The sequence below is a fragment of the Scyliorhinus canicula genome, chromosome 21 (genome assembly GCF_902713615.1).
Source record: "Scyliorhinus canicula chromosome 21, sScyCan1.1, whole genome shotgun sequence".
Taxonomy (NCBI): Eukaryota; Metazoa; Chordata; class Chondrichthyes; order Carcharhiniformes; family Scyliorhinidae; genus Scyliorhinus; species Scyliorhinus canicula.
The window spans coordinates 18771730-18798867 of record NC_052166.1 but is presented as its reverse complement, the minus strand read 5'-3'; the positions used below and the strand labels follow the sequence as shown (position 1 = coordinate 18798867).

Below are 27138 nucleotides of genomic sequence, written 5' to 3'. Positions count from 1 at the left end.
CTCCCCCCTCAGTTTACTCATCCAATCCCAACACGCCACAGGTCGAAGGGTGAGCAGCAATGTCCTGGAGCGCCTACCGGGCGTTTGTTGTGGCGTCTGACCTCAGCATCTTCACAGCCACAAGGACCGGCCGGTGTCCTGTATTAAAGAGGAAGTCGGGTTGCAGACTCGCTGCCTCACATAAGTGGACCTGGAGAAGGAGAACAACTTCATCACTCACCGTCTGTCCCAGTGATACACACACACACACACACACACACACACACAGTCTTCATCACTCACCATCAGTCCCAGTGATACACACACAGTCTTCATCACTCACCGTCAGTCCCAGTGATACACACACACAGTCTTCATCAATCACCGTCAGTCCCAGTAATGCACACATACACACACAGTCTTCATCACTCACCGTCTGTCCCAGTGATACACACACACACACACCTTCCGGGCTGACCCTTCCCTGCTGCCCTTTTACCGACCTTCCCCAAGCTGTGGCGGTTGACCTTCCCAAGCCTTCCCCACCGATTGACCCATCCTCACTCTCCCCCCACTCCCAGCAAAGACATGAGACCCTCAAAGTAAGAAGTTGTGTTTTCACCCTCTCTGCTGTTGGCTGTCTCTGCGAGTCTACAAGTGCAAGAAAATATAATATCCAACTAAAGGCCTAAACTGGAGAAAGGAGCTAACTCGAAGATATCCAAGAGAAGTCAATGATTCCCATCTTTTATTTTTTAAATCAGTATTTTCTACCTTCTCCACCACCCTTTCCCTCTATGTTGTCTGTTTGTGAGTAGAGTGAGTTAAAAAGGTAGGGGTGGAGAATCAGATGGCAGTCAATCAGTTGTATTGTTGCCTATTTATTACTAATTACTGTTAAATAATAAAAGGTTATTTGTGTTAAAATTTACTAACTTGGTGGCTGTATTTAATCCTTTATAGCTAAAGGAATAGAGCATAAAAGTAGTGAAGTGTTGTTGCAACTGTACAAGGCATTGGTGAGACCGCATCAGAGATCAAACTGAGGTACATAAAATGATAAAAGATATTGACAAAGTAGATATAGGGTGGATGCTTTCTCTTGTGGGGCATTCTAGAACAAGAGGTCATAGTTTTAGCATAAGGGGTAGCAGATTTAAAACAGACGAGAAAAAAATTCTTCTCTCAAAAGGGTCATGAATCTGTGGAATTCACGACCCCAGAGTGCACTGGATGCTGTTACAGTGAGTAAATTTAAGGAGAGGGACAGATTTTTAATTAGTAATGGGATATGAAGATCAGACAAGAAAATGAAGTTGAGGCCAAGATGAGATCAGCCACGATCGTAGAGTAAGGGCGCTTCCTGTGTATTCCCCATCCCTTTTCTTTTATTTTGCCGTTCTTATTTTGATCCATTAATCATTAATGGACATATCTCTTTAAATCAAGCAACCTGCATCTTTAATTCAGGCAGAAGAATCCAGAAGTTACAGGAGAGAACACTTTGCTAGTCTGTTCTGATTTGAACAAGAAGCCACAGATTTGTCAGAACCAGTGTGAGAGATGGGTTGAATTATGGGTTGAGTTTGATGGATTGGCTGATGGCCAATGATTTGACCCAAAAGGCCATACTCTGCCTGGTAACATGTGGTGATTGGATTATATCCCACTGGAATGCTTTTCAGAATCCCAAGGAGTTTTGGGTTTGAGCGTGGCAGCACGAAAAAAGGTGAATCACCTGAGGAAGGAGCAGTGCTCCGAAAGCTCGTGCTTGAAACAAACCTGTTGGATTTTAACCTGGTGTTGTAAGACTTCTGACGGTGCTCACCCCAGTCCAACACAGGCATCTCCACATCATTTAAACTACAAAGGCCTGAATACAAATCACAAACTGAAAGCAATGTTTGGGGAGCAGTAAGGTGCCTCTCCAGCAAAGCAGTTGTGATCGCTGTATTCATGAACTTGCAGAGAAAACATTACGGGCTGCAAAATAAAGAACAGAACCTGCAAGCTTGCTGTGAAGGAAGGTGTGCTGAAAAACCATTACCTGAAAGAAACACTCTTTTTCCTTTTTTATTTTTATACTCCTTTCCATCCTTTTGTATTTTTCTGTATTGTGTGTGTATATAGAGGATGGGGGGGGGGGGGGGGGGCAAGTTAAAGTGAGAAGTTAGGAATTGGTTAATAGTTCACCAGTGTATTTACTGCATAGTTCATTACAGTTCTTGTTATAAATAAGCAATAATTGTGTTTAAACTTACAAACCTGGTGACTGTAATTATTGAGCAGCCAGAGACCAAAGACTTTGGGTATTTTTGTAAGAATTATTGGTCAATTCACTTGAGTTGTGACTCCGGGACAAGTAAGGCTGGAATTCACCGCACACTTGCCAAGGTGTCATAACAATATTGAATGGAGGAATTGCCCACTCCTGCTCCTAGTTCTCATGATCTAATCAGGATCAAATCAAAGACATTGGATATTTAAGCAATCATAGAGTCCCCCACTCTATCCCAGTAACCCCACCTAATCTGCACATTTTGAACTCTGGGTGGAAACCTGAGCACCCGGCAAAAACCTATGCAGACACAAGGAGAATGTGCAAACTCCACAGAGACAGTCACCCAAGGCAGGAATTGAACCTGGGTCCCTGGCACTGTGAGGCTGCAGTGCTAACCACTGTGCCACCCGGCAAATTAGTAACTTTACTTTCATCTGTGTTGCTAATCCAGATCAAGTGGGGCTGGAATTGACCGCGCACTAGCCTAGTCTGGCCTACATTTGAATTCAGACTCGCAACAATGTGGTTGATTCTTAACCACCCTCTGCATATAGCCACCTAGCCACTCAGTTCAAGGGCTGTTAGGGTTGGGAAACACATTCTGCCGCAGTGACACCCACATCTCAAAGAATAAAAAAAATACAAACCAACTGATTCACTCACCTGGCCCCATTCACTCTGAATGAGAACCCCCCCCCCCCCCCAAGTCACCGAACTGCCACTCACCACAGCTGACTCTCCCTCTCTCAATGTTCCCAATTAACCCATCCTCTTGCCAAATCACCCACCCTCTTGTTAAAAGTCATCACTCATTCCCAGAGACTTACACACTGTCACCTATCCTCAAAATGCCTTTTGGACTCTCGTAAAGGCATGTTCCATCAGGAGTAGTAACCACAGTTACACAATAGGTAGGAACTAGGTATTTGGGCAGTGTTAAAAAGCCACTCACCTCCCCGAACTGCCCCTCCCCCAGCTTCTCCTTGAAGTGCAACTGATGTCGGGAGATCTCCTCCACAGCCAGTTCCATCTTAATGAGGGAGTCCACGGTGAGTGCAGGAACTGCGTATGTGTTGTTTCCAGTCACACCCTGCAGACTGACTATATCAGCCTCTGCGTAATGTGGGACGTTGCTCTGGAAACCCTGGTGTGGAGTAGTCTTTGTTAGATCAGGTTCAGCGTAGTCGCCACTGCATGCTGGGAAAAAGACACATGGGAAAGTTAGCATTCCAGATGGGTAGGCAGTGATGAAAGGTACCAAGTTTACCAGTTCCCTCCACCATCATTCTCAACCCACTTAACTTGTCTTCCAGTTCCTAACAGCCAACCCTCCCATATTGAGTCTCAATGAGAGAATTGGGGTCAGGGACTGGGCTGTTACGAGAGAGTTAGGATCTGGGACTGGGCTGTGACGGGAGAGTTAGGGTCAGGGACTGGGCTGTGACGGGAGAGTTAGGGTCAGGGACTGGGCTGTGACGGGAGAGTTAGGGTCAGGGACTGGGCTGTGACGGGAGAGTTAGGGTCAGGGACTGGGCTGTGACGGGAGAGTTAGGGTCAGGGACTGGGCTGTGACGGGAGAGTTAGGGTCAGGGACTAGGCTGTGACGGGAGAGTTAGGGTCAGGGACTGGGCTGTGACGGGAGAGTTAGGGTCAGGGACTGGGCTGTGACGGGAGAGTTAGGGTCAGGGACTGGGCTGTGACGGGAGAGTTAGGGTCAGGGACTGGGCTGTGACAGGAGAGTTAGGATAAGGGACTGGGCTGTGACAGGAGAGTTAGGGTCAGGGACTGGGCTGTGACGGGAGAGTTAGGGTCAGGGACTGGGCTGTGACGGGAGAGTTAGGGTCAGGGACTGGGCTGTGACAGGAGAGTTAGGATCAGGGACTGGGCTGTGACGGGAGAGTTAGGGTCAGGGACTGGGCTGTGACGGGAGAGTTAGGGTCAGGGACTGGGCTGTGACGGAAGAGTTAGGGTCGGGGGTGGGTTGTGATGGGAGTTAGGGTCAGGGATGGCCTATGTTGGGCGGTTAGGGTGGCGTGGGATGGACTGTTATGGGTGAGTTAGGGCTTCGGAATGGGCTGTGATGGAAGGGTTCGGGTGTCGGGGATGGGCTGTGAGTGGCGAGTTAAGGTATTGGGGATGGGCTGATGGGAAGCTGAGGGGGCCGTGACAAGCAGGTTAGGGTGTCGGGTTGGGCTATGATAGCGGGGTTAGGGTGTCTGGAGATGAGCAGTGATGGGAATTTTAGGTGGTCGGGGATGGGCTATGATTGGCAAGATAGGATATCGGGAATGGGCTGTGAATAGTGGGTTAGGGGTTGGAGGATGGGCCTCATGTCACTAAATGCCCTTTTCTTTTTTTTCTCATGTAGGGAAACATAAAATAAGAAATAGGAGCTGGAGTAGACTATTCAGCTCCTTGAGCCTTTTGCACCATTTAATCTGATCATGGCTGGTCTGATAGTGTCCTTGACGCCTTTTCCCTCTCTGGCCCTATCACGCTCAAATACCTTGATCAATATCTGTTTATAGAAGTCATAGAACAGTACAGCACAGAACAGGCCCTTCGGCCCTCAATGTTGTGCCGAGCCATGATCACCCTACTCAACCCACGTATCCACCCTATACCCGTAACCCAACAACCCCCCACACCATTAACCTTACTTTTTTATTAGGACACTACGGGCAATTTAGCATGGCCAATCCACCTAACCCGCACATCTTTGGACTGTGGGAGGAAACCGGAGCACCCGGAGGAAACCCACGCACACAGGGGGAGCACGTGCAGACGCCACACAGACAGTGACCCAGCCGGGAATCGAACCTGGGACCCTGGAGCTGTGAAGCATTTATGCTAACCACCATGCTACCCTGCTGCCCCAACTCGATCTTTAATATGTTCAATTCAAAACACTAACCCTCAAGAGTAAAAATTTCTCATCGGACTTATTTTTAAACCCCGATTTCCAGTTCTAGATTCTAGATGGGGGAAAACATCCTCTCAACATCTGTCTGCTGCCACTTAGAATCTTACATGTTTCAATAAGATCACCTCTCCTGATTCTAAACTCCAATGAGTATAGGCCCAACCTTTACTGAGACAACCCCTTCCTTGCCGGAATCAACCTAGTGAACTTTCTCTGAACTGCTTCTAATATAAGTATTTCACTTTGTAAATACAGGGACCAAAATGTACACAGTTTAGTTGTAGTCTCACCAATATTCTGTACAGTTATAGCAAAACTTCCCTTTATTATATTCCATCCCCTTTGCATTAAAAGCCAACATTCCATTTGCATTTATGCTTTGTGATTCATATACAAGGACACCACACCACACTAGCTGTCTATTTAAATAATTTTCTGCATTTCTATTCTTCCTGCCAACGTGAACCTCACATTTTCCGACATTATACCGCAGCTGCCAACTTTTTCCCACTCACTTAATCCAGCAAATGTAGTAAATAACTTCATTCATGTAATTTATATAGCTTGTATCACTCTACTGGTTATAGTTTGCCAACCTGAAAAAGACCCAGTTATCCCTTGTTGATTTCCTGTTGGTTAGCCAACACCCTAGCCACACTTCCTTTTCTATTTGTTGGTTGGGCCAGCATTTATTGCCCTTGAACGGAGTGGTTTGCTGGACTATTTCAGAGGGCATCTAAGAGTCAACTACATTGCTGTGGGTCTGGAGTCACATGTAGGCCAGACCACGTAATGTACCCAAAGGACAGATGGGTTTTTGCAATCGAAAGTTTCATCATTAGACTTTTAATTCCAGATTTTTATTAAATCTGCCGCAGTGGGATTTGAACCTGGGTCCCCAGAGCATTACCCTGGGTTTCTGGCTTAGTAGTCCAGTGACAATACCACTCTGCCACTGCCTCTCCATTAATATATCACCCTCAACATTCTGTGTAGTAACCCTTTATTGACACCTTATCAAATGCTTTTTGGAATTCCAAATGTACTAGATCTACTGGTTCCCCTTTATCCACACTGCTTGGTACATTATCAAAGAACTCTAATAAATCTGTCAAATAAAATTTCCCTTTCACAAAATTATGTTGACTCTCTACCAGATTGTATTATGATTATCTAAATCTAAATGTCTGCATCTGCTTAACAAGTCTCACCTTTTAATCTATTTGGCCAGTCCACTTTAGCCAATTCTGTCTTTGTGCTCCTGCAATTACTTTTATATATTTATGGCTAGTTTTAGACCCTAGGTTCTCACCCTCAAACTGAATGTGAAATTCTATCATGTTATGACCATTGTTGCCTCAAGGATCCTTTGCTTTGAGGTTATTAATAATTCTGTCTCAATGTATATTTGTATTCTCAATTATGTTGAGGTGCCCTACATTCACCATTCACTTTCAATGATTTGACGCTTCTGATGCTCTCCTGGACGGCCTCTCATCTTCCACCATTTCAACTCATCCAAATTCATGCTAACTATGTCCCAATTCACACCATGCCTCGTTCACCCATCACAGCAAGGACCTGACCCATCCTAGTGTCTAACAGCCAGGAACATCAACAGTTGGTTTCCCAAACTCCGAGTCATGACATCCACCAAGGTCGAGAGCTCCCGAGGCAGCAATGGCTAACATGGGACTCGACTTACTTCTGACCGCTGCAAAACCCCTTTAACGCCCATCATTGGTTTCTGTTGGTGGGTGTGACCTAATGGACTGCTCTCTGAGGTCTAATTGCTACTGCAAAAAAAGGCATGTGAATAGGTAGGTAGTTGGCGTTTTTATTGAAACACTGCCTTTTCAGGAGATGGAGACAGGTATTTTGAGGGTGAGAAATAAATTGGCATGGGATGGGTGCTATTGAAGGAGAGAGAGAGAGAAAGATGGGAGGAGGCATGGTGAAGGAGAGGGAGATGAAACACAATCGCCCAACCCTGCTCAACAACTGAAGCCTCCCTGCATCTCCTCAGCAATTCTTGAACCCCCACTCCAGAGTTCTACAGTACTAACCTGAATCCTCGGCACTCTGAGAAAGCTCTGGAAGTTTACGCAGTAGCCTGGCAGGCTCCTGGTATTCCAGATCGAATGGAAAGACACGCTCATAAGTGGGGTTGGTCTGGAATATCTGCGTCTGGTTGCCAATGACAATGGTGTCATTATACAGAGATGGGTGCATAGTTGCATCCTCCTCTAGGATTCTCCGTGGAGCCTTGGAAAACAAGGAGAGAGATTACAGCACAGACCACAATGACCATCCACTCAATCCCCACTCTCAGATTAATGAGCTAGGGAGCAGGAAACTCTACAGTTCACAGACTGAGGCCAACAATAATGGGCAGAGAGTGGGGCTGGATAATGTACCACAATGCTCCATTGAACAGCAGGTTCCATACAGGAGAGAAGGGCATATGGAACACAGGGGTTCAGGAGAAGGTGGGCATGGGGCAGGTAGACGTAGGTGGCACATAGGCGTAGGAGGATGACAGCGAGCATGCGAGAGATATAGTGATGGGTACGGACAGTGCACGTGGCTGAGGTTGTGAGGTCAGGGCAAGCTGGACACACAGTGACAGGTGTCACAGGATTGACTGTTAAATGGGACAGGTGCAGAGGTAGGGGTCCAGTTAAAGGGGACATTGTGAAATGTTGGGGTCCTGTTAAAGGTGACAGTGTGGTTGCGGGGTTGTTGTTAAACAGGATGCAGTGCAGTGACGGGAACAATAAAGGAACACAGTGCAGTGGTGGGGTCCTGTTAATGGTGACACTGAAATGGCAGGGTCCTGTTAAAGGCGACACAATGCAGTGGTGGGGATCCTGATAAAAGGGACACAGTGCAGTTGTGGGGGTCATGTTACTGCTAATAATAAAAACCTTTATTAATGTCACAAGTAGGCTTACATTAACATTGCAATGAAGTTACTGTAAAAAGCCTCTTGTCGCCACATTCCGGCACCAGTTTGGGTACACTGAGGGAGAATCAGAATGTCCAATTTGCCTAACTGCATGTCTTTCGGGACTTGTGGGAGGAAGGAGGAGCACCCAGAGGAAACCCACGCAGACACACTGAGAACCTGCAGACTCTGCACAGATAGTGATCCAAGCCGGGAATCGAACCCGGGTCCCTGGCGCTGTGAAGCAACAGTGCTGACCACTGTGTTACCATGCCACGCAAAGAGGACACAGCGCAGTGGCGGGGTCCTGTTAAAGGGAACACAATGGAATGATGGGGGTCCTCTTAATGGAGACACAGTGAAGTGTCCTGTTAAGGGAGACAGTAAAGTGGTGTGTGTCCTGTTAAAAGAGACACAGTGGAGTGGCGGGAGTGCTGTTCAAGGGGACATGGTGCACTGGTGGGTCCTGTTAAAGGGGAAAGAGTGCAGTGGGAAGCTCCTGCTAAAGGGGACACAGTGCCGTGGTGGAGCCTGTTAAAGAGGACACATTGCAGTGGTGGGAGTCCTGTTAAAGGAGATACAGTGCAGTGGTGGAGTCCTGCTAAAGGGGATGCAGTGGAGTGGTCTTGTTAAAGGGGACACAGTGGAGTGGTGAGGTCCTGTCAAAGTGTACACATTGAAGTGACGAGGGTCCTGTTAAATGAGACACAGTGCAGTGGTGTGTGCACTGTGCTGCTAATAGAGACACAGCGAAATGGTGCATGCATTGTTAAAGGAGATGCACCGGAGTGGCAGGAGTGCTATTAAAGGGTACAGAGTGAAGTGGGTGGGGGGGAGGGAGTCCTGTTAAAGGGAACACAATGAAGTGGCAGAGTCCTGATAAAGGGGGACCCAGTGAAGTGGAAGGGGAAGTTTGTTGTTAAACTGACACACACCTTCTCTAAGATCCTTTTCCAGTGTTGCCTCCACAGGATGACGATGATGATGAGGAGGAGGAGGAGGATGATTGTCACCAAACAGCCAATCAGAATGGAGGCGTTGCTGTTATCGGCCTTGTCCCTGTGTCCACTGATGGTGGGAAGGGGGGAACTGCCTGTAGATAGAGAAAGACAAGGACAGCCGTGAGCGGAGTGAAACACTTCCCAGAACCGCCTATGGGGACAGAGACACAATCACACCCACCCACTCAAGTACAATCAGTGGGGGAGGGGGTGTAGGGGGCCGTGGGGGGCAGGGTGACTGAGGGAAGGGGGCAGGCGGGGACGAGGGCAGGGAGCGAGGGGGATGAGGGTAGTAGACTAGGGGGTGCAAGGGTAGGGAGCAAATGGGGGCTGAGGGGATGAAGGCAGGGGGTGAGGAAGTAGACAAACAGCAATGATTGAGACCTGCAAACTTCAGAAACGTTTTACCGATGATGAGAGTGACGAGGCTGCTAGCAGTGTTGGTCAGCGTAGGACCCGGGGTGTTGCTGAAGGTCAGTTTTGACGTGGGGCTGGGCTCCGAGCCAAAGCCTGTGCCTGCATTCAGCCTTGGAGTACTCCGTGCATCTGGGATTTGGGAAGTGTCCTCTCTCCGGAAAGGATGAAGGTGTTCCAAAGGATTCGCTTCCCCAGAGTCTGCCAAAGTGCCAAAGGTCAAATTAAAGTTCCATCACTGCATTTTTTATTTCAGCAAAACAATCATGAGGTAGCACAGCATTGCTATCCCCTCCTGACTGCCCATACTGCCGCAATCACACCGAGCCCCCACAACCAGCACCTGAGCCCCCCGCAACCAATCCCTCATCCCCCGGCACCACACCCCCTGACCGCCCCCCCCCCCCCCCCCCCCCCCCCCCCCAACACACAGCCACACCCATGAGTCCCCACACCCTGACCTTCCCACGAACACCCTGACTCCCCCCACGGCCACACCCATGAGCCCCCCGTGACCACACCCTGACCCTGACCCTCCCCCCCCCAACAACCATATCCTGGCCACCCCGCGATCACCACTGAACCGGCACCGACCACCCCCTGACCCCCACGATCATCCCAAACCCACAAAAAACTCCTGAACTCCTGATTGATAGGGTGGGGGGACCCTGTCAGACTAATATTGCAATAATATCCCTGGACCATGATATGGCTGCTTTCCTGGGAGAGTACAATCATGTTAACTTTGTCATACGAGTTACAATCTGGGGTCCTGATCAGGTCCTTACCTACAACTGTTGACTGGAAAGAGATCTCACTGAACAACATCCAGCGATCTGCGAAGTAGAACTGGCAGCGGATTGCCTTACCCAGCCGCTGCTGTAGGGGCACAATGACAAAACGCGCACTCGGATTCTTGTCGTCCATCACCATTGTGACACCCACCAACTCCCGTTCCCAGTTCGCCACCAGCTGCTGTTTGAAGGAACACTGAACCCGGTGGAATATCTTCACCGCCTTTGTGTACAGATTGTTACAGTGCACCTGTAGGAGAGACGATTAATCAGTAACAGAGAGATAAGGATGCGAGAAGGGAACAAAGGGGTGAGCCAGAAGGGAGGGGATTGAGCCAGGAGGGGGTGAGCGAGCCAGGAGGGAGGGGGCGGGGGGAGCCAGGAGGGAGGGTGGATGCCCCAAAGGGGGGAGGGGTGCAAGCCAAGAAGGGGGGGGGGAGAACCAAGAGGGAGGGGAAAGGGCAAGCCGGGAGGGTGGGGCGAATAAATTCAGCGAGGCGGGTGGGGGCAAGCAAGGAAGGAGAGGAATGGAGGGGGTGTGCAAGAATTGAGGGGGTGAGTGAGAAGGGAGGGTGTGCAAGGAGGGAGTGGGTGAGCAAGGAGGGAGAGTGTGAGCAAGGAAGTAGGGGGTGAGCAAGAAGGGAGAGGGTGAGTGAAAGGGAGGCGAGCAAGGATGAAGGCGGGCGAGCGAGGAGGGATGGCAGGTGGCAGACAGATTGCAAAAGTGACCGACAATGATATCAAGACAAGCAGTCAGATGGAGGGAGACATTCAGAGAAACTGGGCAGCATGGTCAAGCTGGGCTGAAAGGCCTGTTTCAATGCTGAAAACATCTCAGACTCTATGAGAGAGGCTGAGATAGAGAGAGAACCAATCAGATAGTCAGAGGGAGGAATGTGAATTGAAACCGAATGGTTTTGAGAGTGGGGTCTTATATAAGGAAGAGACATTGATGAGGGATTGGGAAGCGTAAATTGAGCAGTTTCCACCTTTAATTTCAGCATGCTCAGTTGTGTGTGAGAAGAGTGGGAAGTCAATTGGCAGCCGTTTTAATTGGGATTTTGGAATTTTACTCTGATCACATGGGTTTCCCAGGCTTCTTGGAATGTCCCAGTGAAAACAAATTGAGAGGAGAGTGGGAATTCAGGGGAATTCAGCAAACAAAAAGTTCTCAAATTACTGGAACTTGCATCTAACTCCTTGTCCATTTCACACGAGTGTGTGTGTGTTTATGGCTTTGGTGATTATTTCTACCAGCTATTCCCTAAATGTCAAACACACTGTACAGGGGGTGAGACAGGCAATGGGTCCCCAGGGGGCAAGGGAGCGGGAGGTTCCCCAGGGGGCGAGGGAGGGGGGGCGGGTCCCCAGGGGGCATTTGGTATACTGTGTCCAATTCTGGTCACTGCACTACCAGAAGGGTATGGAGGCTTTGGAGAGAATACAGAAAAGGTTGACCGGGATGTTGCCTGGTATGGAGGGTATTGGCTATGAGAGGAGATTGAATAAACTGGCATTGTTCTCCCTCGAGAGACAGAGGCTGAGGGGCGACCTGATAGAAGTTTTAAAATTATTGGGGGTATAGATAGGGTGAACAGTTGGAGGCTTTTTCCCAGTGCGGTGGGGTACAAATTCAAGGTAAGGGGGGAAAGGTTCAGTGGAGATGTGCGGGGGAAGTTTTTTTTACACAGAGGGTGGTGGTGGCCTGGAATGCACGGCCAAGTGAAGTGGTTGAGGCAGATACATTAGCAACCTTTAAGACTTATCTGGATAGGCACATGAACAGATGGGGTATAGAAGGAACCAAAGAGAAAATGCTGGAATATCTCAGCAGGTCTGACAGCATCTGTAGGGAGAGGAAATAGCTAACATTTTGATTCCAGATGCACCTTTGTCGAGGCTAGAAGACAGAGAAAGTGGGAAATATTTATACTGTGGAGTATAAACAGTATAAATATTTCCCACTTTCTCTGCCTTTTAGCTTTGACAAAGGATCATCTGAACTCGAAACGTTAGCTCTTTTCTCTCCCTACCGATGCTGCCAGACCTGCTGAGATTTTCCAGCATTTTCTCCTTTGGTTTCAGATTCCAGCATCCGCAGTAATCTGCTTTTATCTAGGGGTATAGAACAATACATGCGATTGGTCTAGATAGGACCTGTACAGGATCCCAGGGGGCGGGGCAGGCACTGGGTCCCCAGGGGGCGAGGGAGGCGGCGGTTCCCCAGGGGATGAGGTAGGTAGTGGGTCCCCAGGGTACGAGGGAGGCGGCCGTTCAGAGGGACGGGAGCTCCTGCTGATGTTGGTGAGTGCTCGACTGGAGAAGGCATGTTGAGGAGAGCTCCAAGGATTCAGGAGGAGGATCTGGTCAAATATGTGCAGATACACTGAAGGTGGTGGTGGGGAGTGGTCAGGTAGTGGAAAATAGAGTGTGTGTGGGGGTGCTGGGAACAAACTGACAGTTTCCAAGTCACCAGTTTGATGCTTACCAACCTTCATGGTGGAGAAGTTCCTGCGTTGGTCGAACTCAAACTCCAGCTCCACGTATTGGCCTGTGAAGGTGTTGTTGTTCCAGCCGACATAGTCATACCCGGGCCACACCCGGTACTCGTGGCTCTGGGCAAAATCATCCAGTCCAAATACCCCATCTGTCAGCTGACCCAGACCATCATGACTGCGCCTAAACAGAGAGCGGCATTGGTGAGACTTGAGACAAGATCACCCCGGAGAAGGAAAACTACAGCCTCCAGCCACCCCACCCCATCCAACCAATGGAGGAGCATCGTAGGCTGGGAGCCATATTCACCCTCATTGTGCAGGTGACAGGTGCTTACCAAAGCTCCTATTCCTGATGTTAGAGATAAAAAAATATGTGGATCATATTATAGCCAAAACCAACACTGTCCAACCTACGGTATAGAGGGGAATACTCACTCTGTATGAAGCAGATATTAACACAACAAATCCTCTTGTGGGTAATAAGTGCAATCATACCAGATCATATCTAATATCTGGAACTTAGAGACGATCTGATCAGTATTGGATTAAAATGCTCCATTATCACTTTTTTTTTGTTTTAATAAATTTAGAGTACCCAATTCATTTTTTCCAATTAAGGGGCAATTTAGCATGTCCAATCCACTTACCCTGCACATCTTTGGGTTGTGGGGGGGGAATGTGGGAGAATGTGCAAACTCCACACGGACAGTGACCAAGAGCCAGGATTGAACCTGGGACCTCGGCGCCGTGAGACAGCAGGGCTAAGCCACTGCGCCACCGTGCTGCCATCATTATCACTTTTTTAATATTGTAACAAAGTGCCTCACCTGGAGTCCTGTATACCATCGTATGTGGAGTCATTGAGGTAGACGATTGCTGCCCCTGGCTTTCCAATCGTCTGTCCCACAGGCCCACTATAGGAGTAGAGTCCATCTAGATACAGATATAAAATAATAAATTAGGCCCACACACACCATACCCCGCTGTGTCAATGGTGGAGCTGGTGGCTCAGTAACTCCGACACATCCCAGAATAACTGTATCCACAGGCAATGCAGAAACTAATCTGTTGTATAGTTCTTGTACACCAGAGTGTGGCATGACTGGTGGTGAATCAGGTGCAGAGAAGACGGGTGAGTGGAGCGTGCTTGTCTGTGCCTCGCACACAAGATTTTCAGAATATTTAAAATCCACCATTTAACAAAGGAAAGCAGCTCTGTGTTGGTTTTGATCCTGGCTGGATAGATTGAAAACCTCTTGTGTTCGACATAAACAAATCAGATTGATTCCTGGGATGGCGGGACTGACGTATGAGCAGAGATTGAGTTGATTAGGATTATATTGGCTGGAGTTTAGAAGAATGAGGCGGGATCTCAGAAATCTACAAAATTTTAACAGGGCTAGACACAGTAGATGCAGGAAGGATGTTCCCAATGACAGGTGAGTCTGGAACCAGGCGTCACAGACTGAGGATGCAGGGTAAAACATTTAGGACTGAGATGAGGAAACATTTCTTCACCCAGAGAGTGGAGAGCTTGTGGAATTCACTATCACAGAAAGCAGCTGGGGCCAAAACATTGTATGTGTCCTAGGCCCAACCCTATTGAGCTGCTTCATCAATGATCTCCCTAGTCAGAAGTAATAACAATATAATAATCACTTATTGTCATAAGTAGGCTTCAATGAAGCTCCTGTGAAAAACCCCTAGTCACCACATTCCGGCGCCTGTTCGGAGAGGCCGGTACGGGAATTGAACTCGCGCTGCTGGTCTTCTTCTGCATTACAAGCCAGCTGTTTAGCCCACTGTGCTAAACCCCCCCCAAGTGGGGATATTTGTGGATTACTGCACAATGTTCAGCACCATTTGTGACTTCTCAGATAATGAAGCAGTCCATATCCAAATGCAGCGAGACCTGGACAATATCCAGGCTTGGGCCAACAAGTGTCAGGCAATGACCATCTCCTACAAGTGAGGATCTAACCACCACCCCTTGTCATTCAATGGCATTACCATCGTTGAATCTCCCACAATCAACATCCTGGGGGTTACCATTGATCAGAAACTGAACTAGACTAGCTACATTAATACGGCGGCTACCAGGACAGGTCACTGACGAGGAAACCTACAGCGAATAACTCACCTCCTGTCCCCCCCAAAACCTGTCCACCATCTACAAGTCAGGAGTTTAATGGAATACTCTTCATTTGCCTGGATGAGTGCAGCTCCAACAACACTCAAGAAGCTCAACACCATCCAAGACAAAACAGCCTGTTTGATTACCCCCTCCTTCCACAAACATTCAAACACTCCAGCACTGGCGAACAGTGGCAGCCGTGTGTACCATCTACAAGATGCACTGCAGTAACTCACCAAGGTTCCTTAGACAACACATTCCAAACCTACGACCACTGCCATCTAGAAGGACAAGAGAGGCAGATACCTGGGAACCCCACCACCTGAAGGTTCCCCTCAGTCACTCACCACCCCTGACTTGGAAATATATAGCCATTCCTTCACTATCCTTGAGGCAACATCCTGAAACTCCCTCCCTAACAGCAGAGTGGGCATACCTACACCTCAAGGACTGCAGCAGTTCAAGAACAACTCCACATCACCTTCTGAAGGGCAACTAGGGATGGGCAATAAATGTTGGCCTAACCAGCGACGTCCACATCCCGTAAATGAATTTTTACAAATGTTTTCATTTTATATATATATATAAATATATACATTTGCGTGTGTGTGTATATATATATATGTTTAGATATGGCTCTTGGGGGGGGGGGGGGGGGGGGGGGGGGGTAAAGGATATGGTGGGGGGGGGGGGGGGGGGGGGGGAGAAGCAGGAACAGGTTAATGAGTTGGATGATCAGCCATGATCATAATGAATGGAGAAGCAAGGTCAAAGGGCCGAATTACCTACTCCTATTTTCTATGTCTCTATGTTAAACCACCAACACATTCACTTCCAGTAACTGACTGTAACCCTGGAGAGTCACAGGGAACAGTCTTGATGCAGCTCGATCCTGGTGGGAATCCTAATCGAAGGTGAAAGCAATGAACCAAAACATGCTTGGGAAAAGGCTCCCAAAGCCTTTTCCTCATCTCCCACCCCACCCCTCAGACACTTTGAACCCTCAAGACACTTCCAGCCCTCCCTACCCCACCCCGACACCTCAGCTGCCAAGTGCTGTATTATGTTGGAACACAAGTGCGATCAACACAGATGATGAAAAATCGCACACAGGTTGCATGCCCACCAGTTCAGTTGACAGGTTTACTGCCCACCATGAGACAGAAGTGCAAATACAATAGAAAGTAACCATTAGCCTGCACTCAATCACATGATCTGGTCCAGGACAGCGTAGGGATGATCATCTCAACACCCTGGACCGACTCCGAGAGAGCAAAATGAATAATCTCCTGATCACTGGAGATAGGAGCCATGCTGGGGAGTACCCAGGAGTGACGAATAATCAAGAGAGGACATCTGCTTGAGCATAGATGGCCTCCGCGGTCAAATAGCCTCCTCACATTTTATACAGAGGGGGAAGGGCAATTGAGGTCAGTAAAGACAGCAAATACCTTGGAGCTGTCCCTGAGCATCAGGTCTTGCACAAAAGGAGTGAGAGCAGGGACCTGGGAAAAGAGGTTTGTGGAATACACAAAAAACGGCACTTGTCTAAATTAACTGCTTCTACAGAACAACAGCAACACGAGCAGGAGGAGGCCACTCGAGTCTGTTCCACCTTTCAATAGCATCATGGCTGATCAAATTGTTGGCCCTCCGCTCTCCATAACCCTGGATTCCCTTGTAGATCAAAAATCTGTCTAACTCAGCCTCGAGTATATTCGATGACCCAGCTTCCACAGCTCTGAAGAGAATTCCAAAGACAAATTACCCTCTGAAAGAAGAGAGTCCTCCTTATCTCTATCTTATATGGAGGAATCCCTTATTCCAAAATGATGCCCCTAGGTCCTGTAGTCCCCCAGAAGAGTAACATCTCAGAATTTATGCCAAAAAGCCCTCTCAGAATCCTATGTCTCAAAAAGATCACCTCTCATCCCTCGCAATTCCAATAAGTATGGGTCCAACCTGCTCAACATTTCTTTATGAGACAAACTCTTCATCCCAGGAATCAACCTGAACCGCCTGGAGTGTGAGTATGTCTCACGCAAAGTGAGCGTTGGTGCTATGGAAAGTGAGTCTGGGGAATTGATAAGGAAATGGCAGATTAATTGAACAGTTATTCTGCATCAGTCGTCACCATAGGGATTACAAATAAAATTCCAGAAGCAGCTATAAACCAGGAAATGGAGGGGAGGAAGAACTCTGGAAAATTACAGTCACCAGAGAAGTGGTACTGAGTATTTTGTTGGAGCTGCGGACTGACAAGAGCCCATATCCTGATGGACTGGTGAAAGAAGTGTCGAGTGAGATAGTTGATGCGTTGGTTTTAATTTTCCAAAACTACCTAGATTTTGGGAAGGTCCCATTAGATTGGAAGATAGCAAGTGTTGCTCCACTATTCAAAAAGGGAGGGAGACAAAAAGCAGGAAATACAGGCCAGTTAGCTCAACATCCATCATGGGAAAATGTCAGATACAATTTAAATTATAGCAGGGAACCTGTATAAGCTCACGGTAATCAGGCAGTCAATATGGTTTTGTGAAAGGGAAATTATAATTAACCAACTTTCTGGAGATCTTTGAGGAAGTAACCTGTGCTGTTAAAGAAGGGGAAGTAGTGGATGTACTTCGATGATTGAAGGTATTTGATAAAGTGCCAATCAAAGTTTATTGTCCAAATAAAAGCTCATGTTATACGGGGCAACATATTGGCATGAAAGTTGGCAAAATGGAATGAATGGTGCGCCAGAGGGATCAATGCTGGGAAGTGCTGTGTTTGGTCCCTTGTACTTTATGGTTAACTCATCAAACACGTAGATCTGTCCAAACCAAGATCCTTTTATTGTGTCTCGCGCAGTAAGATGGCAATCTGATACAGAGCACATTATCATGGAGTCTTGCCACTCCTCTGGAATTTGCACCTTCTGCTGACCTGTTACATGTACGTCTCAATACCCTCTACCTCATGTTCTTCTGGAGATGGCCAGATGAGCCTCTCTTTATATATAGGGCCCAGGTCACGTGACCTTGGTCTTGAGGCTGCATGGTGTGTCTGTACCACCACCTGCTTGTTGGAGGTCTCACACCATCCAACTATGAAATGGCCCATAGGCCTATCACCACAGGATGTTTAAAATTTATGGATGAAATGATTGAAGGGATGGTTATTAAATTTGCTGGTGATGTAAAGATGTGGGCAATGATTTGGCAAATGGGCTATAATGTGGGAAAATGTGAAGTTGTCCATTTTGGCAGCTAGAATAAAAAAAGAGGCACATTATCAAAATGGTGAGTGATTGTAGTGCTGAGGTGCACAGGGTCTGGGTGTACTAATGCATGAATCACAAAAGGCTAGTATGCAGGTACAGCAAGTAATTAGGAAAACTCATAGAATGTTATCATTTATTGCAAGAGGAATTGAATACAAAAGTAGGGAGGTTATGGTTCACTTGTCAGAGCACTGGTGAAATCACAGGTCAAGTATTGTGTACAGTATTGCCCGCCTAATTTAAGGAAAGTTGTAAATGCATTGTAAGCAGTTCAGGGAAGGTTTATCAGAATAATACCAGAAACATGTGGGTTATCTTATAAGGAAAGATTGGACAGGCTTGGCTTATATCCACTGGAGATTAGAAGAGAAAGAAAGAGATGACTTGATTGAAACATACAAGATCCTGAGGGGTCTTGACAGAGTCATTGTGAAAAGGATGTTTCCTCTTGTTAGAGAATCTAGAACTAGGGGTAACTGTTTAAAAATAAGGAGTTGCCCATTTACAATGGAGATTATGCAAAATGATTTCACTCAAGAGTGTTGTCTCTGAAACTCTCGTCCTGAAGAGCTGGTGGAAGCAAATTCTTTGAATATTTTTAAGGCAGTGGTGGATTGATTCTCGGTAAGCAAGGTGGTGTTAGGTTATCAGGAGTAAATGGGGTGCAGATTTTAAGTTACGATAATATTAAATGGCGGAGCAGGCTGGAGCTGAATGGCCTACTCGGTTCCTTGTTTGTATATTCATATGCCACATCCAACACCATGAGTTCTTACCTTGTACAGTCACTTTTTATGCACCACTTTATTGAATGTCTTTTGGAAATCAAAATACTGGTTTCCCTGGTTCCCATACACTGGTTTCCCTTTCTCCACCCTGCTTGTTACATCCCAAAGAACCCAAGTACATTTGACAAATATGATTTTCCTTTCACGAAACAATGTTGGCGTTGCTTGATTTTATTCTGATTTTGTAAATATTCTGCTACTGCCTCCTTAATGATGAATTTCAGCATTTTCCCAAAGCCAGATGTTAGACTAACTGGCCTGTAGTTTCCTGCTTCCTGTCTCTCTCCTTTCTTGAATAGAGGTATCTTATTTTTTATAATATAATAATAACTTACATTAACACTGCAATGAAGTTATTGTGAAATGTCCCTAGTCGCCACATACCAGCGCCTGTTCGGGTTCACAGAGGGAGAATTCAGAATATCCAAATTACCTCACATTTGCATTCTCACTGCAGTAAATTCTATGTAAAGTAAAACACACAGAATAAACCGAGGCAACATGGAAGGAACTGCAGAGTGCTCCGAATAAACCAATTTATTGTCAATAAATGAGTCTCACTTCCTGCAAATTTTACTATGGGGAATATCAATGGGACAGACGGACTCACCAATCCAGACGCAGCCATACAGCTCGACCCGCATACACACACTCGTTGGCTGCTCAGTCACCGGGATCACCCGCACGTAGCGGGCAATGATTGGAGGTCGCAGGTCTTTCAGAACAATATCGTAAGTGTTAACATTTCCGGAAATAATCTGTAGGACAAAGCAGGTAACAAAGGTTAGAAATAACAAGGGATGGGAAAGGCACATGTGCAGAAATGAAGGATATGAAAGTGTCTGAATCTGCAGAACGGAAGCCCATTTGGCTTAGCTTTTTATCAAAGTTTACTCACCTGTTCGCCTATCCCAGTCTGATCAAAGTTTATTAACCTGTTCCCCTATTCCAGTGTCTGATCCAAGTTTATTAATCTGTTCCCCTATTCCAATGTCTGATCAAAGTTTATTAACCTGTTCCTCTATCCCAGTCTGATCAAAGTTTATTAACCTGTTCCCCTATCCCAGCGCCTGATCAAAGTTTATTAACCTGTTCCCCGATCCCAGCCTGATCAAAGTTTATTAACCTGTTCCCCTATCCCAGTGTCTGATCAAAGCTTATTAGCCTGTTCTCTATCCCAGTTTGATCAAAGTTTATTAGCCTGTTCCCCGATCCCAGCCTGATCCAAGTTTATTAACCTGGTCCCCTATTGCAGTCTCTGATCAAAGCTTATTAACCTGTTCCTCTATCCCAGTCTGATCAAAGTTTATTAACCGGATTCCCAATCCCAGTCTGATTTGGGCAGCCCGGTAGCATTGTGGATAGCACAATTGCTTCACAGCTCCAGGGTCCCAGGTTCGATTCCCGGCTTGGGTCACTGTCTGTGCGGAGTCTGCATGTTCTCCCAGTGTGTACGTGGGTTTCCTCTGGGTGCTCTGGTTTCCTCCCACAATCCAAAGATGTGCAGGTTAGGTGGATTGGCCATGTTAAATTGCCCTTAGTGTCCAAAATTGCCCCTAGTGTTGGGTGGGGTTACTGGGTTATGGGGACAGGATGGAGGTTTGGGCTCGGGTAGGGTGCTCTTTCCAAGAGCCGGTGTAGACTCAATGGGCCGAATGGCCTCCTTCTGCACTGTAAATTCTATGATTCTATGATCAAAGTTTATTAACTTGATCCCTGATCCCAGTGTCTGATCAAAGTTTATTAGCCTGTTACCCTAAACCAGTCTGATCAAAGTTTACTAGCCTGTTCTCCTAACCCAGTCTGATCAAAATTTATTAACCTGTTCCCCTATTCCAGTGTCTGATCAAAGTTTATTAACCTGATCCCAGTGTCTGATCAAAGTTTATTAGCCTGTTCTCTATCCCAGTCTGATCAAAGTTTATTAGCCTGTTCCCCTATCCCAGCCTGATGAAAGTTTATTAACCTGTTCCCCTATTCCAGTGTCTGATCAAAGTCTATTAACCTGTTCCCCTATCCTAGTGTCTGATCAAAGTTTATTAACCTGATCCCAGTGTCTGATCAAAGTTTATTAGCCTGTTCCCCTATCCCAGCCTAATGAAAGTTTATTAACCTGTTCCCCTATTCCAGTGTCTGATCAAAGTCTATTAACCTGTTCCCCTATCCCAGTGTCTGATCAAAGTTTATTAGCCTGTTCCCCTATCCCAGTCTGATCAGTTTATTAACCTGTTCCCCTATTCCAGTGCCTAATCAAAGTTTATTAACCTGTTCACCTATTCCAGTGTCTGATCAAAGCTTATTAGCCTGTTCCCCTATCCCAGTCTGATCAAAGTCTATTAACCTGTTCCCCTATCCCAGTCTGATCAAAGTCTATTAACCTGTTCCCCTATTCCAGTCTGATCAAAGTTTATTAACCTGTTCCCCTATCCCAGTGTCTGATCAAAGTTTATTAATCTGTTCCCCTATCCCAGTGCCTGATCAAAGTCTATTAACCTGTTCCCCTATCCCAGTCTGATCAAAGTTTATTAACCTGTTCCTCTATCCCAGTGCCTGATCAAAGTCTATTAACCTGTTCCCCTATCCCAGTCTGATCAAAGTTTATTAACCTGTTCCCCTATCCCAGTCTGATCAAAGTTTATTAACCTGTTCCCCTACTCCAGTGCCTGATCAAAGTTTATTAACCTGTTCCCCGATCCCAGTCTGATCAAAGTTTATTAATCTGTTCCCCTATTCCAGTGTCTGATCAAAGCTTATTAGCCTGTTCTCTATCCCAGTCTGATCAAAGTTTATTAGCCTGTTCTCTATCCCAGTCTGATCAAAGTTTATTAGCCTGTCCCCCTATCCCAGCCTGATGAAAGTTTATTAACCTGTTCCCATATTCCAGTGCCTGATCAAAGTCTATTAACCTGTTCCCCTATCTCAGTATCTGATCTTTCCGAGTGTCCAAGTCGCCACGTGGAAGTGAGTGGTCGGGCACCGGGCAGGTAAATTGCTCACCTGTTTCCCCTGACGATCTTTCCAGGTTATCCAACGCCTGCCATCGCGGCTGTAATCTAGTTGGTAAGCACGAGCAAACTCATTGCCGCTACCGTGGGCATGCCTCCCCTGTGTGCCGAGCAACGTGATGAAGTGGAGGGCGTGCAGGTCAATCTGCAGGTACTCCATACTGTCAGGGTACAGCAGGTCAACTGGGCACCAGGCTCCATCACCCCACTCACGTTCCAACCTGAAAGACAGTACAGATCCCTTGCATGACTCCTACTGCACCAGGAGGGGTCAGTAAGACACCATATTAACTCACCAGCACAGCAAGGACTGACAGTTTTCATGTCTTACTGCATTAGAAGAACAGCCAGAGGCGATCATGTCCCTTAACATTTAAATAATCTGTATTTCTCCAAACAAACCCATCCCCAGAATCTTTCCCAATCCAGGGTCCAGTTCCATATGCACTGGCAGAATATCAGGAACAAACTCAGGTGGGCATTCATTATATGTGATCGCAGGTAGTCAAAGGATTCAACTGGGAGATCGACAAAGCCAATCTCAGGATGGTCCTCATCCTTTTTACAGGAAAATACTAGCATTTCAGATACATTCAAATACACCGGTTCATTAACTCACTGGCTCACTCGCGCAACTCAGTTGCTTTGCACAAAATTCAATGACAAAACTCTCACACTCGCTCACATTCACTGACATACACATTCTCACTGATACTCATACAATTACACTCACTGGCTGGCACTCAGTGTCATTTCAGATATATTGTGTGATAGATATTTGGTGCAGTAAGGGTTAAAAGCGGTTTAAGGAATCCTGAATTGAAAGGTTTTGGCAGCCAGGGATGCAATTAGGCCACCTTAAAGCTTGGGTTACGGAATGCTGTTTGGATTAAGGGGATTCCCTGTGGACCTAATTAGATTTCAGTTTGGGAAGATGATGTAATTACTGGGAGGAGCCCAGTAAAATCACATGGGATTCGCGGTGGGTTGGCTCGATGGATACAGATCTAGTTTGATTAGCGAAGACAGAGAGTAGCGGTGGAAAGTTGTTTTTCTGAATGGAGATCATAGAATCATAGAATTTACAGTGCAAAAGGAGGCCATTCGGCCCATCGAGTCTGCACCAGCCCTTGGAAAGAGCACCCTACTTTAGCCCACACCTCCACCCTATCCCCGTAACCCAGTTACCCCACCTGAACTTTTTGGACACGAAGGGCAATTTATCATGGCCAATCCACCTAACCTGCACATCTTTGGACTGTGGGAGGAAACCGGAGCACCCGGAGGAAACACACACAGCCGGGAATCGAACCTGGGACCCTGGAGCTGTGAAGCAACTGTGCTACTGCACCCCCTGTAGCTAGTGGAGCTCTGAAGGGATCAGTGCTGGGACCTCTTTTGTTTGTTGTATGTATAAATGATCTGGAGGAAAATGTGGGCAGCACGATAGCACAGTGGTTAGCACAGTTTCAGTTTAGGTAGACTGGCCATGCTAAATTGCCTTTAGTGTCCAAAAAAGATTAGGTGGGGTTACTGGGTTAAGCGTGTGGGCTTAAGTGGGGTGTTATTTCCAAGGGCCAGTGCAGGCTCTATGATTCTATGAAAATATGGTGGTCTGATTAGTAAGTTTCCGGATTGCACGAAGATTGGAGGAGTTGCTAATAGTGCCGAGGATTGTCAGAGGATACAACAGGAAATAAATAGATTGGAGACTTGGGCACAGAAATGGCAGTTGGAGTTTAATCCGGATAAATGTGAGGTGATGCATTTTGGAGGATTAAATCTATGTATGAATTATACTGTAAATGGCAGAACCCATCGGAACTTTAACATCCAGAGGGATCTGGGCATACAGGCCCACAGTTCCCCAAAAGTGGCACAGAGGTGGCCAAGGTGATTAAGAAGGCATATGGAATGCTTGCATTCATCAGCCAGGGCACTGAGTACAGGAGTTAGGAAATCATGTTGCAGCTATACAAAACCTTGGTTAGGCCGCATTTGGAATATTGCGTGCAGTTCTGGTCACCACATTATCAGAAGGGCATGGAAGCTTTGGAGAGAATGCAAAGGTCCACCAGGATGCTGCCTGGTCTCAAGGGTATAAGGAGAGGTTGAATAAACTAGGATTGTTTTCACTGGAAAGATGGAGGCTGAGGGGAGACCTGTTGGAGGTCTGTGAGAGGCATAGACAAGGTGGACAGTCAGAGGCTTTTTCCAAAGGTGGAAGTGTCAATTACAAGGGGGCACAGGTTCAAGGTGAGAGGGGGGAAAGTTTAAAAGAGATGCACTCACGGAGAGAGTGGTGGGTACCTGGAATGCACTGCCAGAGGATATGGGGGAAGCAGGCACATTAGCAACATTTAAGAGGCATTTGGATGAATAGGAAGGGAATAGAGGACTATGGGCCGAGGTTTGTTTTTTTTAGTTAGGGCACCATGATCGGCACAGGCTTGGAGGGCCGATGGGTCTGTTCCTGTGCTGTACTTTTCTTTGTTCCTTGTTCTTTGATCCAAGGTATCTGGCATTTTGCAAAAAAAAACAGTGTTAGTTGAGTGTTAGCTGGAGATGTGAGCAGAAGTCAAGCATCTCGGGTCAATTAAATGATATGCCTGTAGATGAATTAGCAGTTTCTTTCCAAGACGTTCAGGAGAATGTGATTAGAAGGGGAGCTGAAACAAGCTGAAACAGCTTCTGAAGAAATACAGCCAGAATTTCTGCATGGTTCTGACAGGATTCAGATCTTCCCAAGACCGCAGGAAACTACAAAAGGTTGTGAATGTAGCCCAGTCTATCACGCAAACCAGCCTTTCACCCATTGACTCGGTCTACAATTCCCGCTGCCTCGGAAAGGCAGCCAGCATAATTAAGGACCCCATGCACCGTGGACATACTCTCTTCCACCTTCTTCTGTCAGGAAAAAGATCCCAAAGTTTGAGGTCACATACCAACCGGCTCAAGAACAGCTTCTTCCCTACTGCCATCAGAGTTTTGAAAGGACCTACCTCGTATTAAGTTGATCTTTTCTCTACACCTTGCTATAACTAACATATTCTGCAGTCTCTCCTTCCTTCCCTATATACGGTATGCACTGTTCGTACAGCATGCAAGAAACAATACTTTTCACTGTATACTAATACACGTGAGAAATAAATCAAATCAGACTCACCGACACACAGACTCACCGACAGACACACACACACAGGCTCGCTGACACACACACACAGGCTCGCTGACACACACACACACACAGGCTCGCTGACACACACACACACAGGCTCGCTGACACACACACACACACAGGCTCGCTGACACACACACACACACAGGCTCGCTGACACACACACACACAGGCTCGCTGACACACACACACAGGCTCGCTGACACACCACAGGCTCGCTGACACACACACAACAGGCTCGCTGACACACACACACAGGCTCGCGACACACACACACAGGCTCGCTGACACACACATCACAGGCTCGCTGACACACACACACAGGCTCGCTGACACACACACACAGGCTCGCTGACACACACACACAGGCTCGCTGACACACACACACAGGCTCGCTGACACACACACACACAGGCTCGCTGACACACACACACAGGCTCGCTGACACACACACACACACAGGCTCGCTGACCACACACACACAGGCTCGCTGACACACACACACAGGCTCGCTGACACACACACACAGGCTCGCTGACACACACACACACAGGCTCGCTGACACACACACACAGGCTCGCTGACACACACACACAGGCTCGCTGACACACCACCACAGGCTCGCTGACACCACACACACAGGCTCGCTGACACACACACACCAGGCTCGCTGACACACACACACACAGGCTCGCTGACACACACACACAGGCTCGCTGACACACACACACAGGCTCGCTGACACACACACACAGGCTCGCTGACACACACACACAGGCTCGCTGACACACACACACAGGCTCGCTGACACACACACACAGGCTCGCTGACACACACACACAGGCTCGCTGACACACACACACAGGCTCGCTGACACACACACACAGGCTCGCTGACACACACACACAGGCTCGCTGACACACACACACAGGCTCGCTGACACACACACACAGGCTCGCTGACACACACACACAGGCTCGCTGACACACACACACAGGCTCGCTGACACACACACACAGGCTCGCTGACACACACACACAGGCTCGCTGACACACACACACAGGCTCGCTGACACACACACACAGGCTCGCTGACACACACACACAGGCTCGCTGACACACACACACAGGCTCGCTGACACACACACACAGGCTCGCTGACACACACACACAGGCTCGCTGACAACACACACACAGGCTCGCTGACACACACACACAGGCTCGCTGACACACACACACAGGCTCGCTGACACACACACAGGCTCGCTGACACACACAGGCTCGCTGACACACACACACAGACTCGCTGACACACACACACAGACTCGCTGACACACACACACAGACTCGCTGACACACACACACAGACTCGCTGACACACATAAGCATGCATATTAGGGAGTCATTCGCTTGGACCAATCACAGGAATCCCAACATCACTGAGAACAGTTGTAAAATTCCTCAAACAAGAAGTGAAGCTATTTGTCCAGATTTCATCTGTTCCAGGTCGCATCAACTCGATCAAAAACTGCTGGCTGGTAATGTTCCCTTTCTGTGTTCACCATCTCACCCAAAGATCCGATTGGAGGAAAATTCCAGGCTGACCAGCAGATGAAGGGGAAGTCCTGGCTTAGGTTTAAGGAATAAGATGTAGACAGAAGCCTGTCTCCAGATTAACTTAATCCAAATGCCCCAGTTCTCAAAACGTGAGGAACGAGCCAAACCACATTTAATAATTTCAAAAAGTTTAGTCATGAACAGGACAGCCCTTACCAATGTATTTAACTGACAGTTTTTCAAATAATAGTTTGTGGTATATATTTTCATGTTTTAGACTTAAATGTAGGGAGTATAATTAGAAGCTGGCAGTTGATGCAAAATTTCAAAAGGATTCCATTGAAAATCGGGCACAGAGACAGGCCAATCAGCCAA

At 47.3% G+C, this 27138-nt stretch overlaps 1 protein-coding gene across 3 annotated transcripts in view; it reads right to left on the bottom strand.

Moving 5' to 3' along the window:
* The window catches only part of ddr2l (discoidin domain receptor family, member 2, like), a 94438-nt gene that overhangs the window by 9157 nt on the left and 58143 nt on the right, over positions 1-27138 (bottom strand). For all 3 annotated transcript variants that reach the window (XM_038781685.1, XM_038781682.1, XM_038781683.1), the window contains exons 4-13: positions 22022-22250; positions 19635-19782; positions 13665-13770; positions 12832-13018; positions 10334-10589; positions 9540-9746; positions 9066-9223; positions 7250-7448; positions 3213-3457; positions 78-190 (exon numbers count right to left, since the gene is read on the bottom strand). In XM_038781685.1, the coding sequence (XP_038637613.1) occupies positions 78-190; positions 3213-3457; positions 7250-7448; positions 9066-9223; positions 9540-9746; positions 10334-10589; positions 12832-13018; positions 13665-13770; positions 19635-19782; positions 22022-22250 (1848 nt within the window). The remainder of the gene's footprint in view (positions 1-77; positions 191-3212; positions 3458-7249; positions 7449-9065; positions 9224-9539; positions 9747-10333; positions 10590-12831; positions 13019-13664; positions 13771-19634; positions 19783-22021; positions 22251-27138) is intronic.